The sequence below is a fragment of the Oryzias melastigma genome, linkage group LG12 (assembly GCF_002922805.2).
Source record: "Oryzias melastigma strain HK-1 linkage group LG12, ASM292280v2, whole genome shotgun sequence".
Lineage (NCBI taxonomy): Eukaryota > Metazoa > Chordata > Actinopteri > Beloniformes > Adrianichthyidae > Oryzias > Oryzias melastigma.
In genome coordinates, this window is record NC_050523.1 from 7,645,698 (window position 1) to 7,661,415 (window position 15,718).

The 15,718-nt window shown below is 39.7% G+C and overlaps 2 protein-coding genes across 2 annotated transcripts in view; both read right to left on the minus strand.

Annotated features, from left to right (window-relative positions):
• Nucleotides 1-15,718, minus strand: part of LOC112163163 (netrin-G2) — an 86,086-nt gene that overhangs the window by 12,900 nt on the left and 57,468 nt on the right. The gene's annotated exons all lie outside the window — the stretch shown is intronic.
• On the minus strand, nucleotides 1,751-4,960 carry LOC118599426 (putative uncharacterized membrane protein YMR173W-A). Its single transcript, XM_036214447.1, has 2 exons — nucleotides 3,860-4,960; nucleotides 1,751-2,448 (listed from the first exon to the last, which is right to left on the minus strand). The coding sequence occupies exons 1-2, from the start codon at nucleotides 4,943-4,945 to the stop codon at nucleotides 2,320-2,322; spliced, it is 1,215 nt and encodes a 404-aa protein (XP_036070340.1). The 5' UTR covers nucleotides 4,946-4,960; the 3' UTR covers nucleotides 1,751-2,319.

The window sequence follows — 15,718 nt, forward strand, 5'->3', positions numbered from 1 at the left end:
AGGAGGGAAACATAACATAACCAATCTTGTGTCATCCCTCATTATTGTGTGGAGTAAAGCAAATTCATCAAACAAAAACTAAAATGTTTTCAAAACTGTGCCTCATAAGTGTGGAGATAATGGTTATAACAATAAGTCAAAAATAATATGTGATGTCATTGAGCGATATAGTGCGTATTTATTCCACAAATTATCAAAAATATTAATACGTTTACTTGCTTGAAATAAACTATTTCTAATCAAATCAAATCATTGTGAATCTGGAGAAGATTAAAAAATATTTTAGGAAAAAGCTTGTAGTTGTGTAAAATCTACAAACACTTTGCAGAAACGACATCCTAGAAAATGACTGGATTTTGCCTCAAAACAGAATAATCATAATTAAAAGACCACACTGAAAATACATCAAAGGAAAGTTTAGTTCAAACGTAATGAAATGGGTACATTTTGTATTCAACTTAATCAATTATAGCTTTAAAAACAGTCAATTAGCTACAACCGCAATTAGTCTGCAGGGAGCAGATGCTTCAGACCACAGCAACAAACTTGAGCTTTTGAGAGCGTAAAGCTTTCTTTAGCTTCTGCAAATTTATATCCCAACAATATTGAAAGTTTACCAAGGGTTTGTTAACTTTAGTATTCACAAATTATTTTTTAGCAGAAATATTTGAAAAACTATATTTTGCCCAAAAAAAGGTGACAGTATTTTGCAGCTTTTATGTTACAACATTATTGATGACCTTCATGCATGCGCTCACCAAATTAATTGAATCAGAGCTACGTGTATCTTATTTTTCTTGATATTCTTGAATTTTTTTTAACAAGCTGTGGTTCCACATGCTTCATAAAATAAGACTAGAAGCTGAATTTCAAACCCTAAAACCTAACCTAAAGAGAGAATGAGGGAAAATGGAGCAGTGAGTGAGACCCCCGTTTAATTTCTCCCCAGAGAGCAAAACGAAAGCTTGGTATTAGGTCTTGCCGGATGTGCACTGTGCACCGCGAGGTGGAGGGGGGCGTTGCTCGTCTATTATTTTTGGCAAAGGCTTGTTCCTAATTAAGGTTTTATTACGCTTTAAAAAGTTGGCTGCAGTAGTTTGCTGCAAGGAATCACTGTCCTCTAAAGAGGCGTTTACCAGGCATGTTTATGCAAATACACATTTAAATGCACATTAAAAAGTCGGAGTTTAGCTTTTTAATCAGCCATCACATTATTATTTTATTATTGTTTGGTTGATGATTCCAGCTGAAATATTCATGAGATGGTTTAAAGGAAGCCGGTGAGAGGAGCACCATAAAGTGCCTTTCTCAGCACTGAGGGAACCATGGCAGCAGTGGGAGTGTGTGTGAGTGTGTTTGGAGGGGGGGGGACTACCTAATTAAATATAAATGGCCAATTACTTCACAGACTAGAAAGGCAATAGTACATTGTTTCACAAATTAGCATTAAGAGTCAAGCTGCTGCTTTATTGGCATTTATCAGCTGTGAATTCTTTTCGCTAAAAGATGGTTTTATTGGGTGACAGAGGAACTGTTTTCTGTGTACTTTCTTAGTCTCGACTGTCGGCATGGGTGAGAAGATCTAAAGTGAACTTAAAAGTGCAGATTCTTACCTTTAGTAGTCGAATACAAACATGCAGGGAAAGAATGAGCAAAATGAGAAAAAAAATGAAAGGAATTTTTCCACAGTTATTTTTTTCTCTTCTAGAAAAAAAGACAAATATTCCAAAAGAATTAATTAAGCTAGAGACTCCTCCTGGTTCTGAAATGTGGATCTCTTACCTTTGAAATCATCGTATATGATTCCAAACAACTGTTTGGCTTGGGGCTCTCCTGAGATCAAGAGTTGCAGAAGCCCTTAAGGGTTGAAGGATTCTTAGTTTAGGATTTTTTATTCACATCATTCAAAGGCTTCAGCCTCCTACAGCTCTTTACAGTTTCACAGCTGGAGCCAGCATTGCCTAAGGGTCACTGTCGGTGCTACACAGGGTCTAATGAAAGGGGATCCCACTACATTTTGTCTAAGAGAAGGAGCTTACTTTGTTCTATGAAGCTGAAAAACCCGTGTTTCATAACTGATTGGACAAAATATTTGGGAGAAAAGCGTCTCCAAGCCAGATCTATAACCAGATTCTGTGTTAAGTGTATTTCTTAAAGAGATTTTAATATTTCAAATCGTATATAATATAATAAGTGGAATTGCACTATGGTATCAGATTATTTTGACAAAATAAAACGGAAGTAAATTCCAAGTGACACAGACGGACTCACAACTGTCAGCCTGAATTTTGATAACTTTGAGCAGCCAGTTATGAATCACTAGAAGATAGAATCGCTCTCGAGATCTACCTTTCCTCTTCCCCTTTTCTGCCTCCTCTCCCTCTTTATCAGAAGTGTGCTTTGCGGTCCCGTGACCTCCTCTTTCCCTCTCAGATTTTTCATGGAGCGCTACAAACGAGCCGCAAGACAAAAATCAATTTGTATTTATGCAGCACGGGTTACAATTGGGTCTTTTACCACAGTGGAGACCACAAAGACTACCAACAAATTGACAGCTTTCACAGATCAGTGAAAAACCTTTTCTATCCTGCATCCTTTTTGTGGAAAAAGCGCACAACAGATCTATAATTTGTTAATCCATCAAGTTGTATGGGAATATCCAGGCTTTATTGATTTGAACATGGTGTTAAATTTTTATTTCAAGGATGGTTGCAGCATGAAACTTGTATTTATGATCACACTTCTGATCTTTGTTGTTGTATTTTTTTTTTGTATTTCAGCATCAATAAAGATCTAAAATAAGTATAACCAGTAAAAATACCTAAAATTGTATACTTTTCCCTTTGCATACTCCTAATGCAAGTGGGACAGTACATCTAGAGATTAATATCAACTTTAGAATTACAATTGTATATGTATATATATATTGATTTAAAGGAGATATTACAAAATAAAGGTGTTGCATGAAAAAATGACTGTCCTTTCAGGTTTCCTATTTTGCTGCACCACAAACGGTGGTGGCTGTCCTGACTTTATCCTACGCTTCTACAGCTGCTTCACAAAATAACTCAAATGTACATTTTTATTTCTTAAAAGCAGGAAAAACGTAGTAGACTACAGGGACTTCCTTTTCCTAATTTGCACTTGAAAAACATATAAGACCATATTATGACATGGGGAATCAAATACCAGCACAAATCAAATCAAAGTATCTACCAGTCCAGATTAGATTTCTGTGAAGCAATCTAATTTACAACAATGGATTAAATTTACAAGTGCAAATTGAATCTTAAGTGCAACTCCTGCACTCTTAGCTGAAAACCTAATGGACATGCTCGTTTTTTCAAACCATTTGTATTACTAGATATTGTACTCAGTGGGAGAGGGGGTTTGGGCCTTGACAACTAAACCCACTGTTTTATGATTAGATCATTGTGGCTGCTAAGTCAACCAAAATATCTCCACCATTCACTGTTTGGTGTTTAGATGCTAAAACAGTAGTTTTGTACTAAAGAAAATGTGCTTTAATCAACGCAATTCCAGCAGGTTCTTCCACGAGAGAAGTGCCGCAGAGACGCTTTTCTCCTTCAGGATGTGCTGGAATTGTGTTGGTCGCCTTAACTGTTAAAAGGTTACGGTGTGTTTGTGTAAGATTGTGTGTTGTTTAGGTGTCACTGGCTATATCTCAAATTCAATAATTGACTTGTTTTCAAATAAATTGGGTCTTAATCATTTTAAAGTTCTATATCAAATTAGAATCAAGACTTGCTGCATAATAATAACAACAATGATAAATTTGTAAAAGTTGTAGTCATTGATTTCCACTGGTGGTTTTCTGGTCTTAGTGTTGTTCATTTACCTTCACCTTCCAGCCGATGGTGAAACGATGGCCTATAGGTCCGATGCACGTGTTGATGCAGGTTATGTAGCCGATGCGAATTATGAGCTCCATGTGGTTTATGAGCCCCATGCTGGTGATGCTGGCTATGAGTTTCGTGTGGGTTATGAGTGTTATAAATATTTTGAGTTTCATCTTTTTTATGGGTCTGATGTGAACTACTGCTTTCATGTCCACCAGTCGTATGTGAGCTATGACTTGAGTACAGACTTCCGTGATGCGTCTCATGGGCGCTAGTCTCATGTGCGCTAGGACTTCCATGAGGAATCCCGTGAGAGCTGTGACTTCCATGTGAGGTATGACTCCCATGTGGAATTTCATGTGAGTGATGACTTGCATGCAAACCTGCATGACTGGTCTCATGTGCACTATGACTTCCATGAGGATTCTCATGTGTGCTATGACTACCATGATGACTCTCATGTGCGCTAGGACTTCCATGAGGATTCTCATGTGCGCTAGGACTACCATGAGGATTTTCATGTGCGCTAGGACTACCATGTGCACTATGACTTCCATGAGGACTCTCATGAGCGCTGTGACTTCCATAAGGATTCTCATGTGCACTAGGACTACCATGTGCACTATGACTTCCATGAGGACTCTCATGTGCGCTAGGACTTCCATGAGGATTCTCATGAGCGCTCTGACTTCCATGAGGATTCTCATGTGCGCTAGGACTTCCATGAGGACTCTCATGTGCGTTAGGACTTCCATGAGGATTCTCATGAGTGCTGTGACTTCCATGAGGATTCTCATGAGCGCTGTGACTTCCATGAGGATTCTCATGAGCGCTGTGACTTCCATGAGGATTCTCATGAGCGCTGTGACTTCCATGAGGATTCTCATGTGCACTGTGACTTCCATGAGGACTCTCATGTGCGGTATGACTTCCATGAGGACTCTCATGTGCGTTATGGCTTCCATGAGGACTGTCATGTGCGCTAGGACTACCATGAGGATTCTCATGTGCACTGTGACTTCCATGAGGACTCTCACGTGCGTTATGACTTCCATGAGGACTGTCATGTGTGCTAGGACTACCATGTGCACTATGACTTCCATGAGGACTCTCATGTGAGCTAGGACTTTCATGAGCACTCTGACTTCCATGAGGACTCTCATGTGCGCTAGGACTACCATGTGCACTATGACTTCCATGAGGACTCTCATGTGCGCTAGGACTACCATGTGCACTGTGACTTCCATGAGGACTCTCATGTGAGCTAGGACTTCCTTGAGGACTCTCATGTGTGCTAGGGCTTCCATGAGGACTGTCATGTGCGGTAGGACTACCATGTGCACTGTGACTTCCATGAGGACTCTCATGTGCTGTAGGACTTCCATGTGCACTTTCATGTGCGGTAGGACTACCATGTGCACTAGGACTTCCATGAGGACTCTCATGTGTGCTAGGACTTCCATGAGGACTGTCATGTGCGGTACGACTACCATGTGCACTGTGACTTCCATGTGGACTCTCATGTGTGCTAGGACTTCCATGAGGAATCTCATGTGCGCTAGGACTTCCATGAGGACTGTCATGTGCGCTATGACTTCCATGAGGACTGTCATGTGCGCTATGACTTCCATGAGGATTCTCATGTGCGCTAGGACTACCATGTGCACTATGACTTCCATGAGGACTCTCATGTGCGCTAGGACTACCATGTGCTCTATGACTTCCATGAGGACTCTCATGTGCACTATGACTTCCATGAGGACTCTCATGTGCGCTAGGACTTCCATGAGGACTCTCATGTGCACTAGGACTCCCATGTGCGCTAGGACTTCCATGAGGACTCTCGTGTGCGCTAGGACTCCCATGTGCACTATGACTTCCATGAGGATTCTCATGTGTGCTATGATGTCCATGAGGATTCTCATGTGAGCTATGACGTCCATGAGGATTCTCATGTGAGCTAGGACTTCCATGAGGATTCTCATGTGCGCTAGGACTTCCATGAGGATTCTCATTCGAGCTAGAACTACCATGACGAATCTCTTGTCCGCCTATCTCAGCTGAGTTATGACTTCTATGTGCACTTTCATGATGAGTCTTATGTGCACTACTTTCAACTGAGCCATGATGTAGAACTTTAGTTTCATGTCCACTAGTCTCAACCGATCTGTGACTCCCATGAGAAGTCTCATGTTCACTGCTGGTTTTATGTGAACTATGACTTCCATGAGAAGTTGTGTGTCCACCAGTTTCATGTGAGCTCTGACTTCCATGAGGAGTCTCATGTCCACTGGTTTCATGTGAAATGTGACCTTGTTGAGTCTTAGGTTCGTCATTCCCATGGGAAACGTGACTTTCATGAGAGGTCCCGTGTGAGATATGATTTCCTTGAGAAATCTCATGTTTACTCGTTCCATGTGATCCATGACTTTCTTGTGGAGTCACAAGTGAACCACGACCTCTGTGTGGAGTCTCATGTCCACCACTTTTATGTAAGCTATTTCTATCTTGAGTCTCATGAGAGCTATGACTTCCATGAGAAGTCTTTTGTTCTCCAGTCCCATGTGAGGTATGAGTCTCATGAGACGTTTCATGTCTGCCAGTTGCTTTTGAGCCATGATTCACATGTAAACTTTGAGTCTCTTGTGAACCACTTTCATGTGGTCCAATCTCACTTGTACCATGACCTCCATTCAGGTCATGGCTTCTATGTGAATTATGGGTATTAGTTGAGCCATGGGTCCCTGGAAGTTGTTCAGCAGATGAATGCTGGTCTGAGGCATCAGAGTTGTCAGAAGCAAACACAAAAAGAAGAAATAAATCATATTTTCTGAATATGTTCATCTGACAATGCATCCTTACTATAAGCAGTTCTAGCACTGGGTACTGTTTGCTATGGTCTCTTTTAGCACATCTTCTTTCTGTTGATGTGTCATGGCCATAAATTCCAATGTTCTTTAGATTTATTGAGATCCCAATTAAGATGATGAGCCTATTTTTAGAATATCTAACATTTTTTACTTCATTTATCCACTCTTTGGTTCTGTGTAAACCTCAAAACTGTGCATGGGGCCTTCATTAGATTTACTTATACACCCTCTTGCAGATTTCCTGGCGTTGTTATATGGCAGGACATGGTAGAACACACTTTTTTTGCTTATGTTACCCAATAAACACATTAGTGTGTAGTGATCGAAACAAGATGCTAATAAAAGGGTTAGACAGTTTCTCTCAACCACATGGATGTCCAGTAGTGGTCCTAGAGTGGCGCATGAAGTCAAATGCTTAACCCTTAACAGGAGCAGTCACTGGTGACATCAAATAACACTACTCTTTGAACTACCATGATTTTTAGAGGTTCAAATAATTCCAATGGCTTTTGATACGAAAAAAAAGCACATACCAGCTGATATTTTAACAGAAAGTTGCTTCTTTCTGCATTAGAATCCGTTGGAATTATGTAAGGGTTATATGGTTATGGTGGATCAAAAAACGTCAATACTGTAGCTAGAGATCTGGTTGAAAAAGGTTAAAGCAATTAGTTTACTGGGCAAAACAAACTTCATTCTTGAGCTACCATTTACTTTGGTGTATTAAGTGGGTAAAAATTCCTAAATATTAGCTATACTTTCCCTCTGGCATGAGTGACACGATTGGCCTGTTAAAAAATAAAGGATACTGTGACATCATAAACCCATCTCACCATAGAATTAGTCATCTTTTTACAAGCCCAGATTGACCTGCTTGTGTTGCAGCTAAAGTGGAAAGGAAAAGGCTATAGTTTTTGAAACCACAGAAGACTGAAACTCACTGCTGCAAACTGAACCGTAAAGATTTAAGAACTATGGCTCGTTTGAATGAGATCCCCTTGCTCTCAGCTTCCTCCTGCACCGTGTTTAGATGATGTTCTTGTTTTGTGGTCATGACTGTCATGTTGTCTATGTTTCCCAGATTTGTGGTGGTCTGAAAAACCATAACGACTGCACTTTTGTGAACCATAAAAAGATGAATGAAGCACATAATTTATGATTCTTCTCTTTTGAAATTCTCAAAGCACATTTTCGCCCAGAAATTTTGATCTATGCTGGTAATACTCTCTGTAATGAATGCGTACAAATATACTGCAGTTTAATCATGGATGGAAACGTTTTCTTCACAGCATTCTAGAAAGATATCTATCCCAGGTATGTCGTTCTCCTTCCCCTCCCCGTGTGTCTATATACTGAGATGAGGTTTCATTTCATGGCCATGACCATCATGTGTGTTTCTCTATACTGTAGTGAGCTAAACACAGCAAATATTGTTCAAAAGGAGAGGGAAAATTCTTCTATTATCTATAATGTTGTCCTAAAGATCTATGTACTACCTCTATACAATAAACATACCTCCTCTCTCGTAATGCTCTCCTCCTTGTGTTTTTTCTCCATGTTGAACTGACAAGGTTGTATGGTGGTTGTTTGTGTATCCTTCAAACATGTAGGAAGCTGTTACACCACAGTGTCACAGTGAAAGAAGACATGCATCTTTGCCATTTCTACTACTAGGAGCTACTGCACTGCATATCAAGCAAATACCTGCATGTTCAGCCCTTGAATGTTCTTCTTTGTGTTCAGGTGCGGTTGTTCTGTGGCCAACACTGTTGTGCCCCTCAATCGGTTGGGAGTCTTTCAAACCACAAGTATTAGCAAAGCAAGCATGAATATAAACATATTGAAACATTTTTGTGATCAAATTTCTCCTTTTATTAAATAGCTTTTGTTTGGGTTTACTCGGAGCTCCAAGAACATTTTTGTGGTGACAAGCCATAAAAGATACCTTTTTTTTCAGCTTTGCTTCCTGTGTGCTGCTCCTCGTGGCTCGCTGTGGTTGTGGTTTTGTGGCCATGAGTCTCATGTGAGCGGGAAACTGTCAAGCCACAGTTTAATTATAAGTATGAGATGAACCCTTCTTTATTCAATCAATTTCACCTTAACCCTGGAGAACCCACAGGGTCAACTCTGGCTTTAGTTTTTCAATTTTTTTAGTGTTATCCATTTTTTCCTTCTTTTTAATAATTGTTTAAACTGTTTTCATTTCTTTTTTTTGCCACTGTAATTGGTGCAATCTAAAGTTAGCCAACAAAGGAACAAATTGTCAAATTCCTTTTGAAACCTCAGAAGAAAATAGTTTCTTGGGTTCTTCAGGGTTAAAACTGATCCTAAATGAGACATTAAATGCCAAAATGTTAATTACACTTCAAGACTTTAGCTTTAACCTTTTTGATAAACATCTAGATTTGACAGTAATAATGATGATCCACAAAGAAGTTGTTGGCTCTGTTTGTAACCCCCTCTGATTCTTTATCCTCATTATTCATAACCAAACTTTTTGACACCCTTTTTTATGATTATCATTTATTTTTAACATTCCTCCATCTCTTCACTTTTCAGTCCAGTCCCAAACAGAAATGTATGCAAATATAATTGATATTAGTAAAGAATTGCATCAAATACAAAGGAGGTTTATGCAAATATACACCTCCTGTGTCCAAAGGTTCTTAACCCCTGACTGTAACTGTAAAATCTGTCCAGCACAAGAGCTCTCATCTGTTTGCTCAGCTGTTGGACTGGATACGTTTAAAAAAATAAATATTTCGGACTTAAGGTATTCAGTGTTGTTTCTGTGGCATGTTTGCATTATTTTAAATCAGTTAATACCCATTAATTTGCTTTCTCATTTAAATGTATTAATCATACTGTTTTTTAAAATTAGGCTGCATTCTTTCTACTCTTTCACAATTATTTATAAAATTTCTATTAATAGATTCTTAGTACAGCTAGGGAGTGATTCTAGAAGGGTTTGTTTTTGCAAAAATACCCCAAAATGTAGTTTATACTTCCTGTACTTATATCTGCATGTATTAATGTTAAGCAATAATTGCCATAAAGTTTCAACACTATTGATACATGTCCACTAATGTTGAAGTAATACATACTTTTATGCTTTCCTATTATTTAGAAATTGAAATATTTTAAAATAAATCCAAAGATATTTATGATATTGAGGGGAAACTTTACTGTAATTTGCATTTTATTTCCTTTTGTATGACTTCTGTTCTATTTCTCTCCTGCAAACTAACTACAGAGTGCAGCACTACATGAAAAATACCGGTTTGCATCACTGATCTGTTTTCATGTCCCTCCTCCTCCTCACCTTCCTCCCCATCCTGGGAAGAAGCTGTTGCTTTGTGGCCATCAGCTCCATGCTCCTCAGAATTGCGGGGGCCTGGCGCACCAAAGATATTATTAACAAACAAAAAGTGATGCATCTCTGTTTGTGGCTTTCAGGGCAAAAACTGTTCTCCTGATGAGATATCTCTGCCTTTCTGTGCACCTGCTCTTCATGCTCAGCTGATGTTTATTACAGTACAAGTTTCATCCACTTTTTGGGTTTAAAAAAATAAAATTGTAGCAACATGCAAGATTTATTGCATCTTGAATCCTGAACAATCCATAACAATGAAATTCCTATATTGTACAAGATAAATTGATGATTTCATAAACAGTTTGCATTCTAGATTGTGGAAGTGAATGACAAACAGTTCATTTATGCTATCTCAGCACAGCAAAGCTTGTCGTCCCGCGTTAATGAGCTTATTTGTTTGTAATTACATTAGGTTTTCAGTCATTAGGAGCGCAGTGCCAGCATGCCGCGATGGCATCCTGATAACTGTAGCAAATGATTAAAGCTGAACAATGTCAGATGGCGAGCGACGGCGTCTCTATGCAAGCAGCTGCTGAGTTAAGCAGAGGAGTGGGGCCGGTCAGCCTCACGTCTTCTTCATTAGAACATATATCGTCGAATTTAATGACGCAACCGGACGAAAACGAGATTACACATTAATGCCGACTTTCATTTTGCTGATTTTTTCCAGCAGTTGAGACAGGAAGCTTGAAAACCACAATCATTTGTGACAACATCCAGTAAATAGACATTATATGCGACTTTATAAGACTTGTTGTTTATTCCTTAAAGGTTATTCTATTTTACTAAGTATTCAAGACATTATCTTGCAGTACTAATAGGTAATACTTTTTAAAAAGCAACGTTTTCCTTCATCTGCTTTTTTTTTTTTTTTACAGCCAGTCATGTTGGCTGCATTAATTGAATCAGTGTGAAAGGCCACACTATAAAGATATTTTATATGATCTAGCTGACCAGCATGGTACAAACAGGGTTCATCTTTTAAAAGTTCCATGTAACTTTGCTCATTATGTGATGACTTTCTCCAGGAGTTCCTTATTTTTTTGTGATTAATGTGGTCAGAAATGCCTCACTATGTGACAGCTTTTTAAAAAATAATCCTGTTGTGACAGTTGTGATGGTTTCTACCTTTTTTAAAAAAAAAAATCTTTGCTATGATGGTTGCATAAAGAATACTATTAGCTTGTTTTACACGGATCCAAATCGCTTGTTTTCTTTGCTCACGTTGTTTGGCAGACGTGAAATCTCTGATTCTAGTGCAGATCAAATGAACAAAGTCTGGTCTTTGTAAGTCTCAAGATATTTGTTTAAATCAAGTGAATGATGGCAAAAGCCTTAGTCACGTGCACTTGTATGGGGGTGACCTTTTATGTGTCAAGACAGGACACTTGAAAGCTTAAATCAAGTGTGACAATGTTTTTTTTCATCTGACAGTTCCTAATTTTTTGGCAACTTGCCACCAAAAAGCAGATATTATAAGTGTTAATTGCTAACATTCAGAAGTGCATTGTGATATTTTTTGGCATCAATTCACTCCCTTAAAATTATTTTATCCCCCTTCTTGGCCACACCTTTTTCGTTTTTCTGAAAAACGCTTGATAAAAAAAAAAAAGAAAAGAATAAAACAAGAACCAATCAGTTAAATCTCACTCTGATTGTCCTTTGATCTATTTTAAAAGTGATTATGTAGTATTTACTCAAAATTAGAGACCTGTGTTGTTTTCAAGGACATAGTTTCTGTAGAGGAGCAATAGTTGGTTAGAAATTTGCTTCTGAATTGGGTAAAGAAATCCAAAAAATGCAATTTTCTTAATATCATTAAAAAAATGCCTCAAAAACACATTTAAAACACAATTCTTATCGGAGTGGGTCTTTAAGTGAAAACTGCTTCACTATTACTACAAACTACAGGTCGCTCTGGCCACTACAAAGGAGATACCTGTACTCTCAGGTTTTCCTTCTGGGTGCAGCGGCTCCTCCTCCGCATTCGCCTCCACATGTGCAGATGAAGTTATGGGTTTGTGGCTGTAAGACTCATGCACATGTTTCTCAGCCTTTCTGCGGTCTGACACAATGCCATTTACACAAAAAGCATAAACAGGAGGGTGGATTTTATTTGCCCTTTTCTCAGGAGCTTGAGCAATAAATAAGCAAGGAGCTTTTTTTTCCCCTATTTTTTTACTGCAACCTGCTGTCTCTTTTTCATTTCTAACCCATCAGCTTCAGTGACTGTCTGAAACGAATGTATGATGATGCTGCTGGTGCCAGAATTGGGATTTGTTGGCTGCCAGTGAAGAGATCAATGTGTATAGATTTCAGTTTTATGGTGATACTTTTCTCTGCAAGCTGTCAAGATCCGAAATAAAAGATTATGTTGTGCATTTTGCTTAAGCAAAAAGTAGAATGCACAACATAAATCGCGCATATCTTCAGCAAATACCTGTCATCTCAAACGCTTTTTTTCAATTTGCTCCTGTCCCTGTCTGCCTGGCGCTCGCAGGAGCTTCCAGGAGTCTCGTGCAAAGACTTGTGGGAAACTGAGACGCCACAGTCATAATTAACATAACAAGAACAGACATCTCTTGGGGTATTTTACAAGCTTTTCCTCAGCTGCCCAAACAATAAGAACTTTATAATTAGGCTGATACTGCAGTGAGTATAGATTGTTGATAGTGTGTGCCTTCTTCTCCTCTTCTTCTGTGATCTAATTTTTTCTCTCTGTCCGATAAGGGTTTCCCAAATCAAGGACACGTCTTTTTACTTGAATGGTACACAGTTATGTACTTATAAGTTTTGCTGACACAAACACGTATGCATTTATGTATATCACAGTAAATCTTGCCCATGGGTTGACTTCCCAATTGAGATCTAGTGTTCTGTCTGCAGCAACAGTCACACAAAACCTTCTTCAACACAACCGAAATTCCAATTACGCTGCATTTTTAATTGCTTCTCCTCCTTTCTTTGTCCTCTCCTCTCTTTTGTGCATCCCCTTCTCCCACAGGGCTCCGTGCTATTCCCAGAATACCCCTCTTCAATATTTTAGTGCACAAGTGAAGGAAGAAAAGCGAGTTTACAAATCAAGCATCCTTCTCGATCCTAAATAAGCACAGTTCAATAAGCTGAAATTGTCCTTGCAAAGTCGATTGATAACCAATCACATGAAGTGACAACACCCTGCACCTCATCCAGGGATCACTGGAGAATGCACAGATTCCATCTGCGTTTCCCCTGGAGGTGATTTATACAAGTGATGTACATCTTTACTTCAGTGGGGGCATCCCGCTCCCCTGCAGTGCATCCCTCCCTTTAGGCCATCTCCCGCCCACTTGCTTCCATTCACCCCTCTCCCGCGGCATGGCTCCAATGAGCAGCTGCTCTCACAGCGGTTTCACACATGTGGCGTCATGCCATCGTAACGTCTCATCAGGGCAACCCCAGTGTCCTCCTCTGGCCTCGCTACGCCCCACACATCTGTCGCAGCTGCACACAAAAGCCGCCAGAGTCCCGGTGGCAAAGCGGGGATTCTAAATCGCAGTTGTTTTAAAAGCCGCTTCTGCACAGCAGTGAGCGTAAATGCATTTAATCTCAGTATCCCATGCTGCCTTGAGGGGGTGGAGCCGATCTTGGTATTAATCTCAATCAGACCGACCCAAACAACCTGACATGAGATGCTGCTGGCAGCTGGAGCACCCGGGGTTCCTGCGTGCAGAGAGGAAGCTGCGTGAGAGTCTGCGGGGCTTTGTACGCCATGACAGTGATGGAGTTCTTCATCTGCCCCCTCGCTGGCAGGTTGACACCGTGCCAAAATGTAGCAGATTTTCACCTCAAAAGCCACGTGATGCTTGTATTTATATCTTGACACCTTATGCAATAATCCAGGAAACATAGTAAGTTGTGATCTGCCGCAGTAAGTTGAGGTTAAGTCAGGCTTTGCCCCGATTCTGTCTGCTTTGTCTCCGCTGACGCTCCTCAGATCCGCTCAGTGTCTCCAAACAATGCCAAGTTATTGCCACAGACAAATCAGACAGGTTCCAGAACTCAGAAACTTTACTGCATTCCTCCTGAACATCTCACCATCTAACATCGACAGAAAGTGAACGCCTAAACCAATTAAGGCTATCAGAGATGCTGAGTGTGAGGAAAATTATGCTCTGTGCTAAAGGCTCCTAAGGCGTCGCCGGTGACGCTTTAACACAAAATCTTTGACAGCAAATCAAAGAACATTAACACTGGGGCTCCGGTGTTAAAGGGTTAAATTTGAACCATTTCACACTATAAACACTATAACTGAACAATACAATTCTATTTCTATCAGTATTTGCTATATTTACTAGACCAGGGGTCTGCAACCTTTAGCGCTAAAAGAGCCATTTGGGTTGATTTTTTTTTTTTTTTTTGCTGACCACCACCCATCAGGAGCCACAAAGTCTTAGCTCACCCTTTAGAGCACATTTTATTGTTATTAATGGTCTGATGTAATCCTGTGTTTATTTTTAACTTTTATAATTTGAACAAGATATATATTTTATGGAGAGTATAATAATATTCATTTTTTGAGGTTTAAGTTGATTTATTCTGGAATAATATTCCTGCCAATTTATATTATAACTATGTTAAAAAGTTACATTTTTAGTTTTAAAAATTGACATTCTTTGCTTTTTGGAGTTTTTTGGCATTTACTAAGATTTTTTAGATTATTTTAGAGTTGAGCTAATATTTAAGCTTCAGTGACACTACTTTTTAACCTTAAGGAGGCGCCTAAAATACTTGAATTTGTTCAAAAATAGAAAATCTGTCTATTAACCCTTGAACAGAAATTTTGTTTTGGTTGTGCTTACTGACCTCAAATTGATTTTCTTTGATACATCACAAATGACGATCACAAATCTGTCAAAATGTTGTAGCTTGACTTTTTTAAACTATAAACCGTGTTACGGACTGTTGGAATAATGTTTGAGTTTATTTTTTTAACTCTACTACTTTTTTCTTTTTTTTTTACTTTAGTTTCAATTTAAAACTTTTTTTAAAATCAGAGAGCCACAATGGAGGGTTCGAGGAGCCACATGTGGCTCCGGAGCTTCAGGTAGCAGACCCCTGTACTAGAGGTAGGGATGAGCAACTCCAGGCCTTGAGGGCAACTTTCTTGCATGTTTTCCAACATATTCTGCTTTGGCTTGTTCTTATTGGCTGGACACACCTGACCCAGGTGATGGGTCATCTGGAAATCATGCAGACACACGACCCTCGAGGCTTGGAGCTCTGATCTAAAGCTATGATGGGGCTTACCTCCTTGGCTTGTTTCATGATTTTCCTCACTTTCTGAGGATCTTGTGTGATCGTGGGTCGGTGGACGAATGGTGGACTCATGTGCATCCTTGTTATGATGATGAACAACAGACTGTGGGGGTTCTTCTAAGTTCGAATGGGATGCATATGAGGGTTCAGCCTCCGCATGAGAGAAACTCGGGGAAACTTCCTCTGGAGCAGAGGGCGGCGAAGGAGGAAGAACCTCCGTTCTATCAGGAATGGTGTCGGGTTCCCCCGTGGGTGTGAGTGGAGGCTCAGAGAAAGAGCCAGTGGGGAAGACACGGCCCGTTTGTGGGGCTGAGCTC